Raw genomic sequence first — 19,413 nt, 5'->3', positions numbered from 1 at the left:
CAGGAGTAGGACATGAGTTCAGTGGCCGACAGCACGGGTGTATGTCAAATAATTGACTTTCAATAACAAACAAACACATAATAGCGATCGAAAAATGACATAATACACATGAAAGAGAAGGAATATAACGCATGTTAAGTGATCCACGATAGAAATTATTGCTGTCACTTAACTGAATTTTGCATGATGAGGTTGAATTTCATAATTTCCCCTCAATAATCGACGACTGCAATTAGCCATTGTCAGCGATATAATCAAAAGATGGAATCCGCAAAAATGTCTGTTCATCAAGATGCAAACAGTTCCTCATTAAAGTTCGATGAAAACCTTGAACAACTCGACAGAGACTACGTGGATTTAATCGATTCGGCCAGTACTCGCAAAAACGCGAACAAATTTGTATACCAGCAGATTCTACTACAGTGGGATGCCTTCAGGCAAGTCCTTGTTTAGAGATTATGATGTCTTGAAACATACAGAATCGAAAAAAGCTTTATAATTTAGGGTAAATATGTTAAAACTACATTAATTTCATATCCGTGTTTTTGAAAATTTCCCTGGCCGGCAATGTTCGTTATATCTCCAAGGTAGCACCTAATAGTAAGTTTACAAAATAAATATTTTTTATTTACAAAATAAGACCTATAAATCAATAATATAGAACTGTCATATTTAAATACAAATTTATTTTATTTGCAAAATACATCTTTCAATGCATAAGTCAATGCCCATGATGGATGGTCTGATAATCCATGATGAAACCTCGGAAGTTTTTGTGTAATTTTCTGCAACATTTATCGTTCACAAGACAATTAGAACGTAGTCCTGCTTCACAGGTAAAAATTTATTGATGTTATACGCAGAGGAATGAGTTAAACATTGCCCAAATAACGATGTTCTTTTTAAGCTTGGGTTAGTCATCTTAACCCAGTTTGGCAATTGGCATAGGAGTTTATCAGTTCTATGTCCACTCTGCTTGTGCTGTGGGTGAAAAAGGGTGTCGCTATTTGGATAATCTAACCTACGTCAACTCTTGAACTTCGGTGCTGATATTTAATATAAAAATTTGTAAAGTGTTTTGTAACAATAATAACTAAAGGAATTGTAACTCCGTCTGCAAATCACTAAAGTTTTTCAAGATAATCCCACCAGTCACAAAGAAGAAATCAGCCTCCACGCGTGCAATATCTGTTACGAGCGTTTAAGCGAGTTTTCACTGTAAAGTCCACTCTACTTAATTTAGAAAGTTAGTTTTGCGATCATCTCTGTTTGTAAAATCCTGCTTATACACAGGAGCCCGCGCCCCAGCAATTCCCACTGGTGGGGAACTCTGATGCTGATCGTAGGGGCGTCGCTGGCCACGAGGCTGTGGGGACTCTCCACGCCAGACGTCGCTATGTGAGTACCGCACGCAGCGACTAAAGAAGTCCGATGTGTGACGCTCATTATTGATATAAATTATATTTCATGGTGGTAAACATGAGAACTTTTAGTAACCAGTTCACTTCTTATTTCTTCATATACTTCAATATTTCATTGAACAACTGATGTATGATGAAGCTGGTATCCATGCTAATTACTTTTCTACACAGAGACCTCAACAATGGAGGTAAAGAAAAAAGGTTATTTTTTTTTCACCCATAAGCAAATCCCTCCTCAACCTACAGTTTGGATGCGCGCTCTTTCGTTCTCCGAGTAACTTGAAGCGAAACAATGAACACTACACTCAGGAAATAAATGCGTCATATCATATAAAAAGTGAAAAATTTTCTTACCCATTGCACGCGCAAAGAGTGAACTTAGTAATAATGATACGTACTTTTGTGTGCACTTTTTCTTACGTGTACTTAGAGTTATTTTGACAATCCAGCCATTGGTCTTTAGACTAGTCATACTGGTCCACTAGTCTTTAGACTAGTCATACTGGTCATCTAGTCTTTAGACTAGTCATACTGGTCCACGTGTCTTTAGACTTGTCTTCCTGGCCCTCTAGTCTTTAAACTAGTCATACTGGTCCATCTTTAGATAGTCATTGTGGTTAGGTCTTCAGATCAGAATTGTTAACTGGTCTTCCGACTAGTCTTATTCATTTTCAGATGAAACGAAGTTGACCATAGCTATTAAGTTCATTTATAATGAAGTTTGTCGCACGCAACATTATAATACTCTTGAATATTATAATTTATAGTACTCATGGACATTATAATTTTTGAATATTTTACAAATGATCAGAAGTTTGCAACGATAGGGCGTTTCATCACAGAAGTTATGCTGGTTAAGATAAAATAACTAACTATGTAATTTGCATTGTTCAGCAGAAAATAAAACATCTTGAAGCGCGAGAAAATATTCACAATCTACAGAAATTTTATTGATTTTAATTCTCGAAAATCGTTTCCATTGAAATAACGTTTGCAGCTGGCACGATATGATATGATATTGAATAGTAACTAATATTTTAGCAGGGACAATATCCCATTATAAGATATTGTATCTGTCACGATATAACATTATATTATATTGTAGTGTAATGATATTATAGCTGGGATGAAAATCACTTCGGACGGATGATAGGACTTTACATCAACCGAAGCTTCTTCTTCGACGTACATCCCGCTGGTGGCAAGGTAAGGGATGTCTAGTCCTGTGTAATGGAAAATATTCTGATATATCCCACTTAGCTCTACCATGCTGAGCTTATGAAGTTTTTTATATTGTTATCCATTAATAGGTGCTAACTAGAATGAAATTTTTCTTTCAGCAAATATTATGGACACAAACAAAGTTTTTAAATACATTCATGAAGAAACCAGACTTACATCAGTCAATTGCAGACATATAGGCTGACCATAAGTAGCATAAGACTAATTAAGGCAATTCATCAATTGAAAGTACAAATAAATAAATAAATAAAACCTTATTTTATTTAAAACCAGAATAAAACCTTATTCAGTATCACGTTTGACCTGCGTACGACGCATTGCACAGCTTCTGCTGACGCTGGTGGCCGCGGCTGGAGGATACGAGGGCACTCACAGCTTTGCCGTGGAGGGACACAAGATTACCGGCCACCGAGGCATCATCTTCACCAGAGCGGTGACTAAAAAATTGGGATGATATTATTTTTTTATTTGATTTAAATCTCTGGTTTCAAAAAGAAATATTCATAACTCTTACCAACCTCATAAATGCAAGATTTTTGATCTAGTGATAATACCTATTAACCTCTCTAACGGGATGATATTTCTAATTTATTCTTTGAATTTTTGCTGTCAAAACAATTATTCGCAACACAATTAACTTCGAATTGCAAAGGCTACGACAATTCAACTGTTGAATATTTACATTTTTGATGGAGGACATTTATTAAAGCTTATATTACACTGGTCAACAAAGAAATTATGACAGAAGACATTAATAGCTGAAATATATTAATTCGATGGTGTTTATAATAGATAAATCTGATATTGGAAAGTTCGTTTAGCTCTAGTTTTTAAGTTATCGCCAGAGGTATTTATGATTGATTTCATGTTTTTTTCGGTGAATATTTCAAATTCTTCTGAAAGATGGTTCTTCGTTTCATATATTTTCCATGCTATTTAACCGTTTATGAGTTTGAATGAGATCATATAATTAGTGACCTCATTTCATCTACTTCTATCTAACACGTCAAGGATGTGTTTAGACAATCCGGATTCATTCTTTTATTTTTGTTGCTTCTTCATCACACAGCTGATGATGAAGCTTACTATTATTTCTTTGATGGTAAATCCAGAGATCAAGAACGACCCTGGGCTCCTAAAGTTTGTTGATCTTTTTAAAATGCAGGTTTTTCTGATTGGCTACGTGATTGAGAAACGGGCCATGGCCATTTACGCTACCCATGATTCGGAGGGAAGCAACTGATCCTGATACCAATTATTTTAGCATTGCTCTCCTTAGATCATGACATCACAAAAAAGAGAACACAATCAATACAGTTTTCATATGTTGATAATGTGGCTCATTTGATACATGGACTAAAGTATGCAAAAGAAACAGGCCGTTAATGATGAATGGAGATTGTTAATAAACTCCGTAAAAAAGTCTAAAAGCTGTACTTCTACATGAAGGAAACACTACTATCATCTCTCATTGCACATGCAGATGGAGTAAACATTTGACAATGTGAAGCAAGCTCTGGACAAGATCAAATGTGCAAAATAACAATTGTGTTTACTTGAAAATTGCTGGTACTAAGTACTGTTGTGCTAAGAACTGCGCTCGATGATATTAAGTACTGTCGCTTTTTATGTGAGTGGGATAATCAAGCTAGGGTGGATCATAACATCAATTGGGAGTGACCTTGAAACAATCTTCAGAACTCGGTGACAAGGATAAGATTCACGAAGCACATATAGTTGATCGGAGCAGGTATATTTGTGGGTAACAGATATCGGAAATCATAGCATACACTCAGTTTAACAACCTCAGCTCGACGAATATGTTAAACGCTTTCATCAGGAGAAAAAAAAGAGAAACTGAAACTGGGAAACGTTATACCGCTTTTCTGCCCTGGTTGAGGCAATAATTGCGAATGTCATGTAACATTTATGATTTATTTGAGTGCCAACACTGATTACGAAAACAATTATTCTCATAGAAATTGAATTGTACTATAATTATTTGAGTAATTATTTAAATTAGAAATAGAATGATTACTTGAACCATGAATTGAACTATTATTTTAATAATGAATTGATTTTTAATAATGAAATTGTAATTGTTATTATTTTCCTTATGTTGTGCCGGCAGGCGTGCGCGGTGCTGGGAGCAGCCTTGGCTCCTCTCGCCTTCGGCGTCGCCTGGACCACGACGCGCCGCCTGCCGCCTGCTTTCCTGGCAGGATTGCTCGTTGTCTGCGGTATATTTTCATCGTAATTTTAATTGCATTATAATTTTAATTGTTTGAGGTGTTGATGCATTTTATCATGATTTTAATTTTTTTAGGTGTTAAACATTTAATCATGATATTAATTGTTTCAAGTGTTAATATATTTCATCGTGATTTTAATTGTTTGAGGTGTTAATGCATTTTATCATGATTTTATCTTTTTGAGGTGTTAATACATTTCAATATGATATTAATTGTTTCAAGTGTTGATACATTTCATAGTGATTTTAATTGATTGAGGTGTTAATACATTTAATCATGATTTTAATCGCTTGATGTGTTAGTACTTTAATCAGAATTCTAATCGTTTGAGGTGTTGATCCATTAATAATGATATAAAAATTATTTATTCGGGGAAAACATTTCTAACTCATGTTTGCTGAGATCATCCCAATGTACTGGCATTATCTGACAAAAACAGAATGGTGAATTAATTTTTTGGGTTGATATTCATTTACATCTAACTGTTTGCATCTTTTAATGTAATGCATCATTGTCAATTATTTTCCAAATGGACTAAATTTTGGCTGAAGTAATTTTTTTAAACAATAAATTATTCTTTAAGAATACTCCTAAGCCTAGGTTAAGTGATATTTGAGAGTTCTAAGCCTGGGTTAAAGTCTTATCCCACAGCCTCATTACGATGTAAATTTTTATTTACAATAATTTGTATTGGTTCAATTTTCGGTGAAGTGAAAATTGTGTATTCCTCATGTGTTTCATCGATTGTTACAATTGATTTAATTATTATTTAGATCATAAATAGGAATTATATAGGGTAACATGGGGTAGCGAGCCCACTGCGGGTCACGGGCCCATAGCGGGTTTCTCGCTAAGTATGGCAGATATTGGTCCGTGTTCTCTACCGCCGGTCGACAGTTTCACTGGGATGAAGTGTACGGATTTACGTTTTGCTAAGTGTTTGCGTTATTAAGTTATTTGTGAATAACTGTTTTAGCCCAGATACAAATTTTTTTGCTGCTAAATAAAACTGTTTTCGATTACTGTAGATGAAGCTTTTGAAATTACTGTGAATTATATTTTGAATATAATATTTATAGGGATATTTTTGAGATCAAGTTTAGACTATTAGCTTTTAAAATAAAATGTTGACACGATATAAATTGAAGTGATTCCTAGTGGGGCAACGGGCCCACGCGTGTCACGGGGCAAAGCGCCCATGGTGAAGTCTTGTGTTATACATATACATCATTAGATTTGTCTCAATAACCTTTTCAAAACTATGACTAGCTTTTTGAATTACAAATTACACTTCGTATTGCATGATTTTTGATTTGCCGTCTCAAGGCAGCGGGTTTAGTTTCTAGTTATGCGTATTTATGACCCCTTATCGAGTTATTGACTCTTGCCTTGCCAAAAGTTGATTTCAGTCAACACCAATGAGCCAAAAGTTGATGAGTTTTTATGGTGTTGGCTGAAATCACGATTAGGTATGAATTCTCTGCACATAATATCTGGATTATGGACGAAACTGGAACGAAGTTTTTTCTGATCAATTTAATATATTTTTTCTAGTCAAGGAGACATTTTTTCATGCCAGGGACGAATTTTTAATCGCAAGGATATACTTTCAAGTCATGGATATATATTTTTATGTCAATTAAATATTTTTCTTCATGTCATGGATAGATTTTTTAAGCTAAGAGTATATTTTTTTCAAGTTAAGGATATGATTTTTTTGAGTTGTTAATGAACGAATGAGCCAGCATAACTTCTTTTAAACGAAAATATGCAATTGTGGTAAAGGGACCAAGGGTGGGCGCCTTGCCCCAAGCCCATGGGCCCATTGCCCCAGGGGTGGGGCAATGGGCCCATTTTGTCACTTTTTACAAAAAGTGTTTCATTAAAAATTGAATAACTCAATAGGCGTCAAATTCACATCATACATTCCCCATTAGTTGTACCTTTAAACAAAACAAAGAACCACCACGCATCAATTAAAACTTCATCTAAAATTTAGTTTAAAAAAGGGGGGGGCGCTGCCCCATGTTGCCCTACGTCAATAACTGAAGTCGGGACTCTGCATTTACAGTATATTTTATATTTTACAGTATATTTTATTTTCATGACAGTAATGAATTGCAGGCAAAAATATTATCAACAATATCGTGTTTTTCGTCGTTGATGTAGCGGTCCAGGAAATTCTGCTGTATATAAAATATCGAAAAGAAAAACCAAAAATATGAAACCTACTTTATTGTTATTGAGTGTTAAAGAAGAGGACGTGCGATACTGTTAACGTAAAATTAAATAAAGATTTTTGTTCAGAGACCGGTACTCTGCTGCTGACGAGGTTCATCCTGCTGGACGCTCCGCTGATGTTCTTCATGATGGCCGTCTTCTTTAGCCTGTGTCGCCTGCAGCACGCAACGCTTAGGTAATTATTGTATATCAATACAATAACCGATCAGTAGATAAAATGTACTTACGTTTGAAGAAGTTTGCTGAACAAAATGCAATGATCGATGGACTATTTCGTAAAAATCTCCTAACATGAATCCATATTTTCGCCATTGACCAGCAAATGTAGTGATCATTATTCTCTATATTATAAGCACTATTCCTGGCCTATTATCAGAAAAAATTGATGGCGACTGTTTTTATGAAGCTTTTTGATAATTAAACTGGATAGAGTAGAATAAAGAGATACTTAAGTCGTTAACCTGGTTAATTTTGCTCAAAAAACTTTTCACAACCTGCTGGAAATGTATTAACTTACTTATCATTTGAAAATAATTAAGGAGTAGAGAATAGTTTCCGACTAGTTTTTTATTACTGCTAATTAAATTTTCAGACGAACCCAGATTATTTCCCTCGTTGCTTAATTTAACGCAGCTAATCAACCACGTTTTTATTTTTTCTATCAGGATCTTCAGAAACTACATGTGATCATAAGTTTTAATGATCCGCATTTGAAAATAATACATGTTTGAAATCATTGGAACCTCAACAACAATTGAATAAAGTCTTACAACTCATCTTACAAAATCAAAAACAAAATCTTACAACTTAACTAATATTAGATACAAAACTTCTCTTTTGTTTCCGCTCAGACAAGGGGCGTTCAGTGGGCCGTGGTGGACCAGCCTGGGGGCGACGGGCCTCTTCTTGGGTTGCGTGGTGAGCGTCAAGTTCGTGGGGCTGTTCACGGTGGCCGTCGTGGGGCTGCACGCCGCGTCCCAACTCTGGCACATCTTCCCACGGGCTTCTGCGGTGAGTTTTTTGTTTGGTGCTACATCACTGAATATTTTACGCTTTTAATTCAGAAGTACGAAGAGTAATAGAAATAAAACAGCGTCAGGAAAAATTTATCATTATTAAATATCAGTAAATTAAATAGAGCGTAATCATCGCAAATCTTTCCCATACGAACTGATAAGAGAATTCGCTAATAATAATAGTAATGTGATCATTCACTTAGGGGAAAACCAGACATTAGTGCAACAAAGTTTGGTAAAGTTTGTTGTGTTTGTTTGGTTCCAGGCCACAATCTCTTGGGCGTCAAAAATGATTTGGAAAGTGTCGTCTAGAACAAAGTGTAGATTTGAAGGCATCTAACAACTCAAATCGTACAATCCTGCATGATAGATATGAGGACTGCATGGCAATCACAACCAAGTTAAAATCTCTCGTTGCCTCCGATGAATGTAGCATTGTGATCACTTGGTTCTTTATTCAGGAGTGCTTAATGGTCTACTGAATTTTTATTGCTTGGCGTATAGTAATTAGCTCGTTGGTAATCTTGCCGATGAGGAATCAGATAAAACTCTGCTTGCACCAACCGGGGGCAAGGTTGGCTAGGTCCAGCTGCTCCAAAAGCTGCGTTTTCGAGACGTAATCTCAGTAGGAGCATCACATATTATGAAATAACAGTAACCATATTATTTTATTTTAGTAAACAAAGTGAATTCAAGCAGCAAACAGTTAATTGATACATGTAAAAAACAAAGCAAAATATTATTAATTCTAGATAGGTTATTGAAAAACCTAGTAAGTGCAGGAAAGCGACGTGAGGCAATCACCGAATACGCGTCAATGACGAATAGTCAGGTAACACTAATTAAATGAGCGAGTCTTGATCAAAAAGATCAAAAGCAATACACTTTCAGACCTTGCCATGGTAATCCTGACAAATCACATAAGTGTGCCCGACGAACGGGCTTACATGTACTGTGCACAGAAAACGTGTCTTTTTTCATGGACGATAGGAGGCAATAATGTTTCAGAGTGAAGCTTTTATCAAAACAATTTCGTCCAACAGGGCACGCTGGTGAAGCATTTCTCTGCACGATTAGTTTGTTTCGTCTTTCTCCCTTTGCTGATCTACGTTTCGTGTTTCATTATCCACGATTTCATCTTACACAAAACGTGAGTGTAAACTTTATGCTAAGGGTATACTGAGAGAAATGAGTGAGTCAGGATTTCTCACTTAATTGAATCACCATTAATTAGTTGAATCATTCACCCTTAGTTGAATCTCTCACCCTTAGTTGAATCACTCACCCTTAGTTGAATCACTCACCCTTAGTTGAATCACTCACCCTTAGTTGAATCACTCACCCTTATAGTTGAATCACTCACCCTTAGTTGAATCACCCACCCTTAGTTGAATCACTCACCCTTAGTTGAATCAATTGATTCACTTTTCTTTCATAATTTATGTAAAATTTTCTTTAATATTCATTCACTGCGATCAAGTGTGATCTACTGATGAGTGATATAAGGGAGTCAGCTGCACTCATCTACGTCGTTCAATCTAATTCACACTCATCTGGGAGTCTTAAACTTTGTGTTGAGAACGTCTTTTTAAATGTACGATCTAAAGCTATTGATTTTGATTAGTTCATTAGAAGATATAAAAAGAAATTTTAATTATCATTGATTCATACGATGTTTCTATCACGGTATTATATTTTATCAACTTTTAAATAATGAAATTTAGGCATGAAACCACTCAAGTCTTAATTATTCGTGAACTGAAAGATGTATATTATAAATATATTATATAATAGTTAGAGTAATGTTTAATAATTTAATAATCTTTGAGCGAGGACAAGTACGAGTTCCACTTGAGTCACTTCAGCCCGAGCTTCCAAATGGCCATCGACGGCGCAGCGCTCAACAACATCAGCCAGGCAAGCGGTCAGAAAAATTCTGGTTGAACGATAAGAAAAATTGTGCCTTGAAATCGTAAGCTATAGACTTAAAAACAACATTTTCATCGTAAGAATAGTTAATTTTTCTTTCATGAAATTGTCTCCTAAAATCTGTGCAAATTCTGATTTATTGTACGAGTTGAGTCGAAACTTGGAACATGAGCTAATTTCATTATCTGTTTAAATTCACTAAAACTTTAGAGCGATCGAAAAATAAAGAAACATATAATTTACTTGGAAATTTCGTGAAGATACATCAGTAAATTTTTCTGAAATTGAACTAGAAACTAAAGAAGGATGAAAATTAAATGAAAAGATATTTTTAGGATAGGGAGATTTTCTTGAAACCTAATACTATTATTTAGTGCACAGAAAGTAAAAAAAGTTTACTGTTTAAAATAAAAGAATTTCAGAATGGAATTTTACTATTTAGCGGCGTGAGGGTGCCAATTATAATTAAATTAATATCTGTTCATCGTACACGTGTGGAGTTCAATAGCCCCTAACACAACATTTGCCCTAGCTCCTTGCACAACATTTGTTCTGTATTCACCTATTAAAAATAAAAAAACTACCTAGCAAAATTTGTCAGCGGTCTCAAGTCATTATATATACTCTTATACAGAAGTCACATACGGAGCGCTTTTGACGCTTCGTAATGCAGCGATCGGCGGAGGCTTCTTAACCTCTTTTAATTCTACGTATCCAGCCAACGTGTTAGCTCACAGACCCATCGTCGTGTTCTCGGGTCGACAAAAACTACCGGTTAATTTTTTGTGAGTTTCCTACTCTACATTTAGTTACTTAACGACAGACGGAATAGTGTATTTAATCATGAAATGAAAACTATTTGAGGGGTTAGATAAAATGCATCTAAACCTTTGTGATAAATATTTTTTTGTAAAATTCTAAAGTATAAAATTTTAGTACCATCAGCTGGGGTAAGATATGTCCTTAAGTGTAACGTTGACCAAAAGTTAAAAAAGTTATTCATGTGCTTTGGTATGATAATGTGATGAATTCATGAAGCTAATGATGCTACCTATCTTGTAATGAATAATCTAGGTCGATAGATCATGCGATGATCACGCCATCATCGCATGATCATCGCATGAGCATCGCATGATCATCGCATGAGCACAGTACAACACAACACAACTTTTTCTAACCTTGGGCCAATGTTACACTCTATATGGGCAATATTATCCCAGCTGACTGTGCAGGAAAGTAACGAGAAAATGATTAATTCAAGATATTACCTTCATTACCTCCAATCGCAACATGAACTTTTATGATTTTCATCCCTCAACGTACGCAGACAAATTCAGTACCCAGAAGACGACCCAGACACTGACGCCGGCCAGTACTCGGGTCCTGCGGAAGCGGTGGTGGCCGAAGACCAAATCCGGATATTCAACCCCATGCTGGGTCTTTACTTCGCCGCTCACCCCGCCTACCGCTCACCCGTGTCAACGGCTAACTTTTTAGTCTACGCCGAGCGAAAGGTATGTAAAAATAAAACCTATTGTCGGCACAGAGACTAGACTAGCCTGTGTCGGCACAGGCTACTCTAGTAACCCTGCATGTAACGTACCATCAAATATAGTTTCAGGATCGTAACTCCTGCAGCCAGTCACTGACGGCTTACAAAGCTAAATTTGCCAATACAATTAATTAAATCGAAAAAGCAATTAATATTTTCTTCTTTATTAAGTCAGATGACGACCCCCATCCATCCAATCATCTATGGGAAGTTCAAGTGATCGGTGAACAGGAGCGTGTAAACACAGGTAAACAGAACGCGGGTTTCAATGAAGAAAAGTCGACCATCGCGGAAGATCCACGGCGCTGGAGGGTCCTGGAGAGCAGAGTGAGACTCAGGAACTTGGCGGCGAATTGCTGTCTTTGTTACACCGGGAGAAAGATGCCAAAAACATGGTAAACTTAAAGAATGATCTATGTAGACTGAAGATTTTTAGCGCATTTTCTCATTTATGGGAAAAAGGCGCTATTTTTGCTCGTCATGTCCGTCTGTCTGTCTGCTGTCCGTGACTTCACGTTTTCGTCGACGAGAAAATGCGCTCTCTGTGACGCACCGCAGTGAGTACTGAGTTATATTTTTTATCCCAAAGCGAATGAAAAAATACAAGCGCAAGCACTAATTAGAATTTATCGTCTGTGTTTGCCAAAGTGATATAATCATAATCATCTCATATGATCAATTAATGAAATGAGCAGCGTAAATTTTTACCTCAAATAATTAAAAATTACGACAAATCATTCAGTCTATGAAAAACTTGGAAAATTCTGTTAAATTTTGCTCTGAAATAAAAATTATGAAGCTATCCCTGCGATACTTATTGGTCGAATGAGTGTTATAAAATTCTCAAGGTTTCACTATAAAATCAAAATTGTAATGAATTTTTTCCTTATTTTTGCAGCTCACAAATACTTTTTATTACCTTTTTTTGATTGTTCGTTTAAATTTCCCACACATAGAAGCAATCAAATTATCAAGCACAAATTATGAAATTATGAAGCACATCAAATTATGAAGCAAATAGAAGCACAGGAAATTATTTTCGTCACAGGGGCCTCGACGTTCACGAGGTATCCTGCTGCCGCAGCCGCCAGCAGGACGGCGTCGCGTGGCTCGTGGAGCAATCGAACGAGACGCGTCGTGAGTGCTATATTAGTGAATTTTTTCCCTTTATATAAATTTCATAATAAATTTTTGATAAACTAAAAAACTGCGTTGTAACACATCCATGCGACAATATTTCTTCTCGCTTCGAGTCACCGACATGTGGAACAGCCTCCCTGATAGCATCGTTGACGCTCCGAGTATGAACGCCTTCAAGAACAGACTAGACGAAGCTATGCAGGAGCATATGTTCAGTCTTAAAATGCCTAGCAAATTACGGAGCAGGCAATAAGTCCAGCAGCTATCTCAATCAATCATCAGTTATGGAAAGATCGGGTTCCAAAGGCCGGATCCCTTGTGAATCAGGTCATGAAAAGTTCAAGAATCGGCAACAGGCCATGGGCCTATTCCTTCAGTGCCGACAATTCTATTCTTTTCTATCCTATCCTATTCTATTCTATTCTATTCTATTCTATTCTATTCTATTCTATTCTATTCTATTCTATTCTATTCTATTCTAAGAGATCGTCAAATAAGCTCTTATCTGCGAGCCTCCGATCACGATTAATATGTCGCGATTTTCAATCAATTCAATTGTTTACATCTGAGGATCAATCGGTAGAAAGGATAAGCTCATTGTGAGAATACGTTATCAGTCTGTGGCATAATAATTTTTTAATTTATTTTTTAATAATATGGGTTTTCTATAATTAAATTATATATGGACCATAATTCGAGTATATATTAAATTAAGGGTTTCCTGTCTCCCTAGTGGTGATTTGAAACTTTGAAGATAAATCACTTGCAGAGCATATACTGTATACGTTGAAGTAAATTTCACAGGCCTTCGCAGCTCAAATTTTTAGAGAACAATAACCTCATATTATTCAAAATATAAATCATTCAAAAATTTCCATGACCACCTCGTGATTGTCGCAACCCTTGAAAATAGTTTGGGAAACAACGCTAGGCTTTCATGTCGTGAAAAAATAAAATCAAGCAGCCAACTTAATAATTGATAGTAAGCTCTGAATCATTTTGTACTAAATATTTACTAGACCTCACTTTACTCGTAAATGAAATACTAACTTGTCATCATTAAGACAGTAGCGAAAAAGAGCTTCGCTCATATGAAGTCCGGCCTGGCGGCGAGGTTTCTAGAGACGCATCGTCTCATGGGCTGGATGAACTCGCAGTTCAAGCCATCAAGGGAGGAGCTTGCGGCATCCAGTCGGCCGTGGATGTGGCCATTGTGTTCTAAGGTATGTGTGCATCCAGTCGGCCGTGGATGTGGCCATTGTATTATAAGGTACAGTATGTGTGCATCGAGTGTCTTTTGTACTTTTACAGCCTCAGCCTTGGCATTCTGTTGGCTACCAAATGGTTCTACTTGATAATCATTGAGACTTTTGTCCTTTTGCAGTCTCAGCCTTATATAACATAACATATAACATATTGATCTCAGCGCTGAAGTGTAGGCCTGATGTGGCCTGTCGCCGATTCTTTTCCTTTTCGTGCCTTGTTCACAGAAGATCTAAACTCGTGTCATTTGACCGGATCTTTTCATGACTGACGATAGTTTGAAGTAGCTACTAGACTTCCACCGGGTTCGATATGGTGCTAGGCATTTCAAATCTGAACATATATTTTTCCATAGCTTTATCTAGTCTGTTCTTGAACGCGTTCTTACAAGGAGCACCAAGAATGTCATCGGGGAGGCTGTTCTACATGTCGGTGATTCGAAGCGAGAAGAAATTTTGTCGCGTGGAGAAGTTGCATCGCAGTTTTTTTAGTTTATAGCTGTGGCCCCTGGTGTTGGTTCTTGTTTCAAATTCTAGTAATCCTTCGGGGACCTTGTATAAACCATGAGTATACTTGTATACTTCATTGAGGTCCCCACGCAGGCGTCGATAACTGAGGCTTGGAAGCTTCATAATCTTCAATCTTTCTTCATAGGACTTGCCTTTCAAGCCTGGAATTATCCTTGTTGCACGTCCTTCAACATTCTCTATTAAATTTCTGTCTTTTTCAAATCTCGGTGACCACACAGCGTTTCCAAATTCTAGATTTGGGCGCACGACCGCAACAAACAACTGCTTCATCGCTTCTGCATCTAGGAACTCGTATGGGCGTCTGATTAGTCCAAGAAGTTTGTTGGATGTGCTAGCTTGCGTTTCAACATGCTTAGAAAATTTCAGCTCCTTGTCGACATAAACCCAGAGATCTTTTTCCACACTAGAATTTTCAATCATTACTCTCTTGTTGCAACCATGTCTTCTCATACTGTAATCTTGCTGTTCATTGTTCTTTCCAAGGTCAAGTACTTTACACTTGTCAGCATTAAACCGTAGCTGCCACGTATCAGCCCTGTTAACTAAACTGTCAAGATCATCTTGTAATTGCGCTTCATTAGACGCATCCTTCACTGTATTATAAACTTTTGTGTCGTCGGCATACATGGAGCACACGCTGGAGACTGCTTCTGGCAAATCGTTTATAAAAGCAACGAACAAAATAGGCCCAAGGCCAGAACAAAATAGGCCAGTGCCAATAGGCCACGCCACTGCGCACTGATGCCCAGTCTGACACGGTTCCGTTAAGGGGACCGACTACCCTCCGGAATAACTTCTACAGTTATTATCCGATCATCATGAAACTTCAAATACATACGTAAAATGTAAAAAAAAATAACATTTTGCTTCTATAAATTTTTCGAAAAAATTGATAGAAAACGAGAAATTCATAGAAAATGGCTAAAAAGGGGTACTTTAGAAAATCTCCTCCTACAAATATCATCCTACAACATCGAGACACGTATCATTCGGTTCGTAAAGACCATCCCTATCGATTTAATGAGCACTTTTCTTATTTTCCCCTTAGTTTTTTTTATGCGCGTTTTTCCCATTTTTCTCATTTTTCCACCCTCCCCCCCCTTCTCCCCCATATAAAAAACGAACCAGACTGAAATTCAAAAAAGTGCTCCTCAGTTCGATAGGTATGGTCTTGACGAATCGAATGGTATATGTCTCATTGCTGTAGCTTGAAAACTGTAGGAGGAGATAGGTTTTCCGTGACAATAAGTTGAACTTTTCAAACTTTTCAGGACGGCGCGACAAAGTCCCGCGCGCCTCGAAATAGGCACTCAATGTAGCATGGATACCAAACTACAGGCTCCTGTAGCTTAAGGGGAGCGTCTACCCTAAAATTTATCTCGGCTATTGACAGACAGATCACTTTGACATTTGGTACACATATGTAAAACAGAAATCTAAGACTTTTTTGTTCGTGTGAATTTTTCGAAAAAAATGAAAGAAAACGTGAAATTCTCAGAAAACGGCCAAAAAAGGTGGTACCGTAGAAATCCTACTCCTCCTAGGGTTTTAGAGCTACAACATTGAAACACATATCATTCGATGCGTAAAGACCATATCTATAATTCATCGAGAACGTTTTTTGAAATTCTCATTTAGAAACTATATTCAAAGATTTCAGCAGCTAATTACTTTATATCTAATTAGTTAAAGAACTCTCCTACCCACTTCCCTTTAAAGAGACGTCATGAACGTAAATATTGGCGTACAGCAATGGCAGTGGTTTCATTGGAAAGAGCAGAATTTCAGCTTTAAGATGAGCTCAAAAACCGGAAAACGCCAAAATTGAAAATTTTAGGGTAGTCGGTCCCCTTAATACTGACACGTTGTCATCTACCTACTAGAAAATCTCTGATCTATTGGAGTACGTTTCCCCCAATTCCCAAAGACTTCACTTGACGCAAAAATAAGTTAGTGGTGCAGGATCTGCCTGCAATAAAACCATGTTGACAATCTGATATGAGATGGTGAGCAGTCAAGTGATCGATAATCCTATCCCTCACAACAGATTCCATTAGCTTACAAACAACACTTGTCAGACTGACACGTCGATAGTTGCCGGGGCTGCTTTTGTCACATTTTTAGCGCATTTTCTAATTTATGGAAAAAATGCACTATTGTGCTCCCCATGTCCGTCTGTCTGTCCGTCCGTCCATCCGTGACCTCAAGTTTTCGTCGACGAGAAAATGCGCTCTCTGTCACTCACTGCAGTGAGTACCGAGTTATATTTTTTGAACAATGGTGTTACTTGAGCTTCTTTCCAGTCGGAGGGCAAAGTTCCTTCGTTCAAGTATTTTGAAGGAATACTGTCAATGGGCCGGCCTTGGCATTCAGTTGGCTGCCAAGTGATGATACTTGACAATCATTGTGTCTTTTGTCCTAATACAGTCTCAGCCTTGACATTCGGTTGACTATCAAGTGGTGTACTTGGTAATCATTGTGTATCTTTTCCTTTTGCAGTCTCAGCCTTGGCATTCGGTTGGCTACCAAGTGGTGTTGCTCGGCAATCCTGTTGTCTTTTGGCTGAACCTAGCCGGCTTCGTCTTCGCTTTCGTCTTCATGGCTGGTCAAGCATACAGAATTAAAAGAAAATTTGGAACGCCAAGCATTGGTAAATGATATAGAAATCTAATAAAAAAGCTATAATGTTCATGAAACCGTAAATCTTTCAATCAAAATTTCGTAGATTTAAATCTGTTAAATGATCAAGGGAAACGAGTTAAAAAGAAATAAATGCCTAAACAAGAAATCTTATATGAACACTGTACATTAAATAAATATTTTAAATGGCTTATATGAGCTTTACTTTTACATGTCTAACTAGAGGATCAGCAAACTTACTACTGGTGTCGGTGGCTGCTGGTGGCTTACCTCCTGCACTACCTGCCCTTCTACGCCATGGACCGCGTGCTCTACTACCACCACTACTTCCCAGCGCTGCAGTTCTCTTCCCTGCTCACAGGTACCACCACTACTTCCCAGCGCTGCAGTCCTCTTCCCTGCTCACAGGTACCACCACTACCTCCCTGTGTTGGATATGAGTTACAGTGTTTACGTTACGTCGCTGCACTCGCTTTAGAAATAATTTGTACGAAATATATTTATTTGTGTAGCTCGAATTGGTGTCACTCATATCACCGGCTCAACCTGATGGAAAAAACGCCATAGCAGGTGTGATGTTTTTTTTTCAACTCTCTCACTATCACTCTGGATGCTATTATTGAGTTGAACAATAATATTAATAATATAATAATATAGAATAATAGTATAATATAATATATTATTATATAATAATATATTATATTAATAGAGATATAGATATTAATATATATACAATAATATAATATAGAATAATAATAATAATATTAATAATAATAATAACTCGATGTTATTAGCTGTGGCCCTGGGAAATACGATGTTTATAGATGTAATGTATTCTTCAATTCTCTCATAATCACTGGATGTTATCAGCTGTGGTCATGGGAAGGATTCTCTGCAAGATATCCTCCTCATCATCACTGTTGCTCATGCTGCTCCTCAGCACGACGCTGGTGTCGAGGTGGGGTTAGTAGCATAGTATTCTTTATCATCAGTTCTAAATTGTGATTGAATATTTACGTGTTAAAAAGCAAAAAAATGTAAACAATAATAATGATAATTAACATATTAATCGGAATATATTTGAAATCACACGTAAAAAGATATTCTTTCTTGTCAATTTGTGTAAAATCTTATTTATGTACAACTCATGGGGTAAAATGCTTACCCTAATATTACTTTTGGATATTTTACCCTGTAAGTTACGAGTGATTTTAACATCATGGACAATTTATTTTGTATTTTTAACCGTTAAAATCGAAAAAACTCTGAATTTAATTCGTTCAACTCACATCAAATTACTCTTCTTGGATCACACGTTTCACTTTCGATGATACATACTCTAAAACTTTCTTCGTTGGTTCATTATTGATGTCTAGTTCCTCAGTGTATAAGAGTCGATTAAAAAACTCTCTGACTTATTCATATAGCTTCTGGAGCTTCAGCTTCACGGCGTACGGAGTGCAGAGAAGCGCGCCGTACGCTCCCCATACTTCCCCTACGCGGCACCTGCGCTGGCTCAGCTCGTGGGAGCTCATATAGAACGTACTATGATACGTTATAAGTGAGCTCGATACGTCATTATGAGTATTATACGTTATAAATGAGCTCGATACGTCATTAGGAGAATTATACGGCAAAATGGTGTTGTCAGCACGCCCCTACACTGATACACACGGCACCTCAGCTGGCTCAGCTCGTGGGAGCTCATATAGAATGTAATATAATGAGTTGTAGATGAATATTATACGTGATAATTATGTCCCATTTGTATTATTCGCAATAATAAAGTTTATATGTGTGGTTATTTTACTTACTCGTAATAAATTCAGGTGCGCGATTTTTTCCTACATTTATAAATTTCAAGGTATTAATGATTTATTTTATGGAGTAATACTACAAGTGATGTGATGAAAAAACAGTGTTGGATTCAATATGTATCTATGGGGATTATTATAGCAGTGATCGCGGGCAAGTTGAGACATCATAATGGGGCCAATTGAGGGTGGCGAGATTGTTTAAAATTTGAGATTTGAATAAGAATGAAGAACAAAAATTGTTTGACAACTGACTCAAACATGTGAATAATATTGCAATCTATTCGATAAAACATGTAGATAAGCTTGTAACCTGGTGTGTTTTTCAAAGGAAAAATTTTCTTGCAATCAATGATTTTTAAAGCTGATTTTC

At 36.9% G+C, this 19,413-nt stretch overlaps 1 protein-coding gene across 1 annotated transcript; it reads left to right on the top strand.

Annotated features, from left to right (window-relative positions):
• The first annotated feature begins 11 nt into the window (after positions 1–11).
• Positions 12–19,413, top strand: LOC108679972 (protein O-mannosyl-transferase 2). The gene is made up of 18 exons (XM_018168718.2): positions 12–437; positions 1,294–1,398; positions 2,543–2,627; positions 2,989–3,096; positions 4,795–4,903; positions 7,223–7,331; positions 8,008–8,167; positions 9,216–9,322; positions 10,002–10,096; positions 10,736–10,886; positions 11,429–11,615; positions 11,825–12,048; positions 12,702–12,790; positions 13,862–14,016; positions 17,086–17,236; positions 17,450–17,587; positions 18,097–18,184; positions 18,654–19,413. Exons 1-18 carry the CDS (start codon positions 262–264, stop codon positions 18,763–18,765), a joined length of 2,349 nt encoding a protein of 782 aa, XP_018024207.1. The 5' UTR covers positions 12–261; the 3' UTR covers positions 18,766–19,413.

Source organism: Hyalella azteca, unplaced genomic scaffold, assembly GCF_000764305.2.
Source record: "Hyalella azteca isolate HAZT.00-mixed unplaced genomic scaffold, Hazt_2.0.2 contig14244, whole genome shotgun sequence".
Classification (NCBI taxonomy): domain Eukaryota; kingdom Metazoa; phylum Arthropoda; class Malacostraca; order Amphipoda; family Hyalellidae; genus Hyalella; species Hyalella azteca.
The sequence above is the reverse complement of the archived record's forward strand: the minus strand, read 5'-3'. Positions and strand labels throughout refer to the sequence as shown.

Excerpts from the sequence above, each read along its gene's own strand:
- LOC108679972 (XM_018168718.2), top strand. The coding sequence starts at position 262 with ATGGAATCCGCAAAAATGTCTGTTCATCAAGATGCAAACAGTTCCTCA. Across the intron at positions 1,399-2,542 it reads TCCACGCCAGACGTCGCTAT|CTGGGATGAAAATCACTTCG; the intron begins GTGAGTACCGCA and ends ATGATATTATAG. Across the intron at positions 11,616-11,824 it reads TAGTCTACGCCGAGCGAAAG|TCAGATGACGACCCCCATCC; the intron begins GTATGTAAAAAT and ends TTCTTTATTAAG.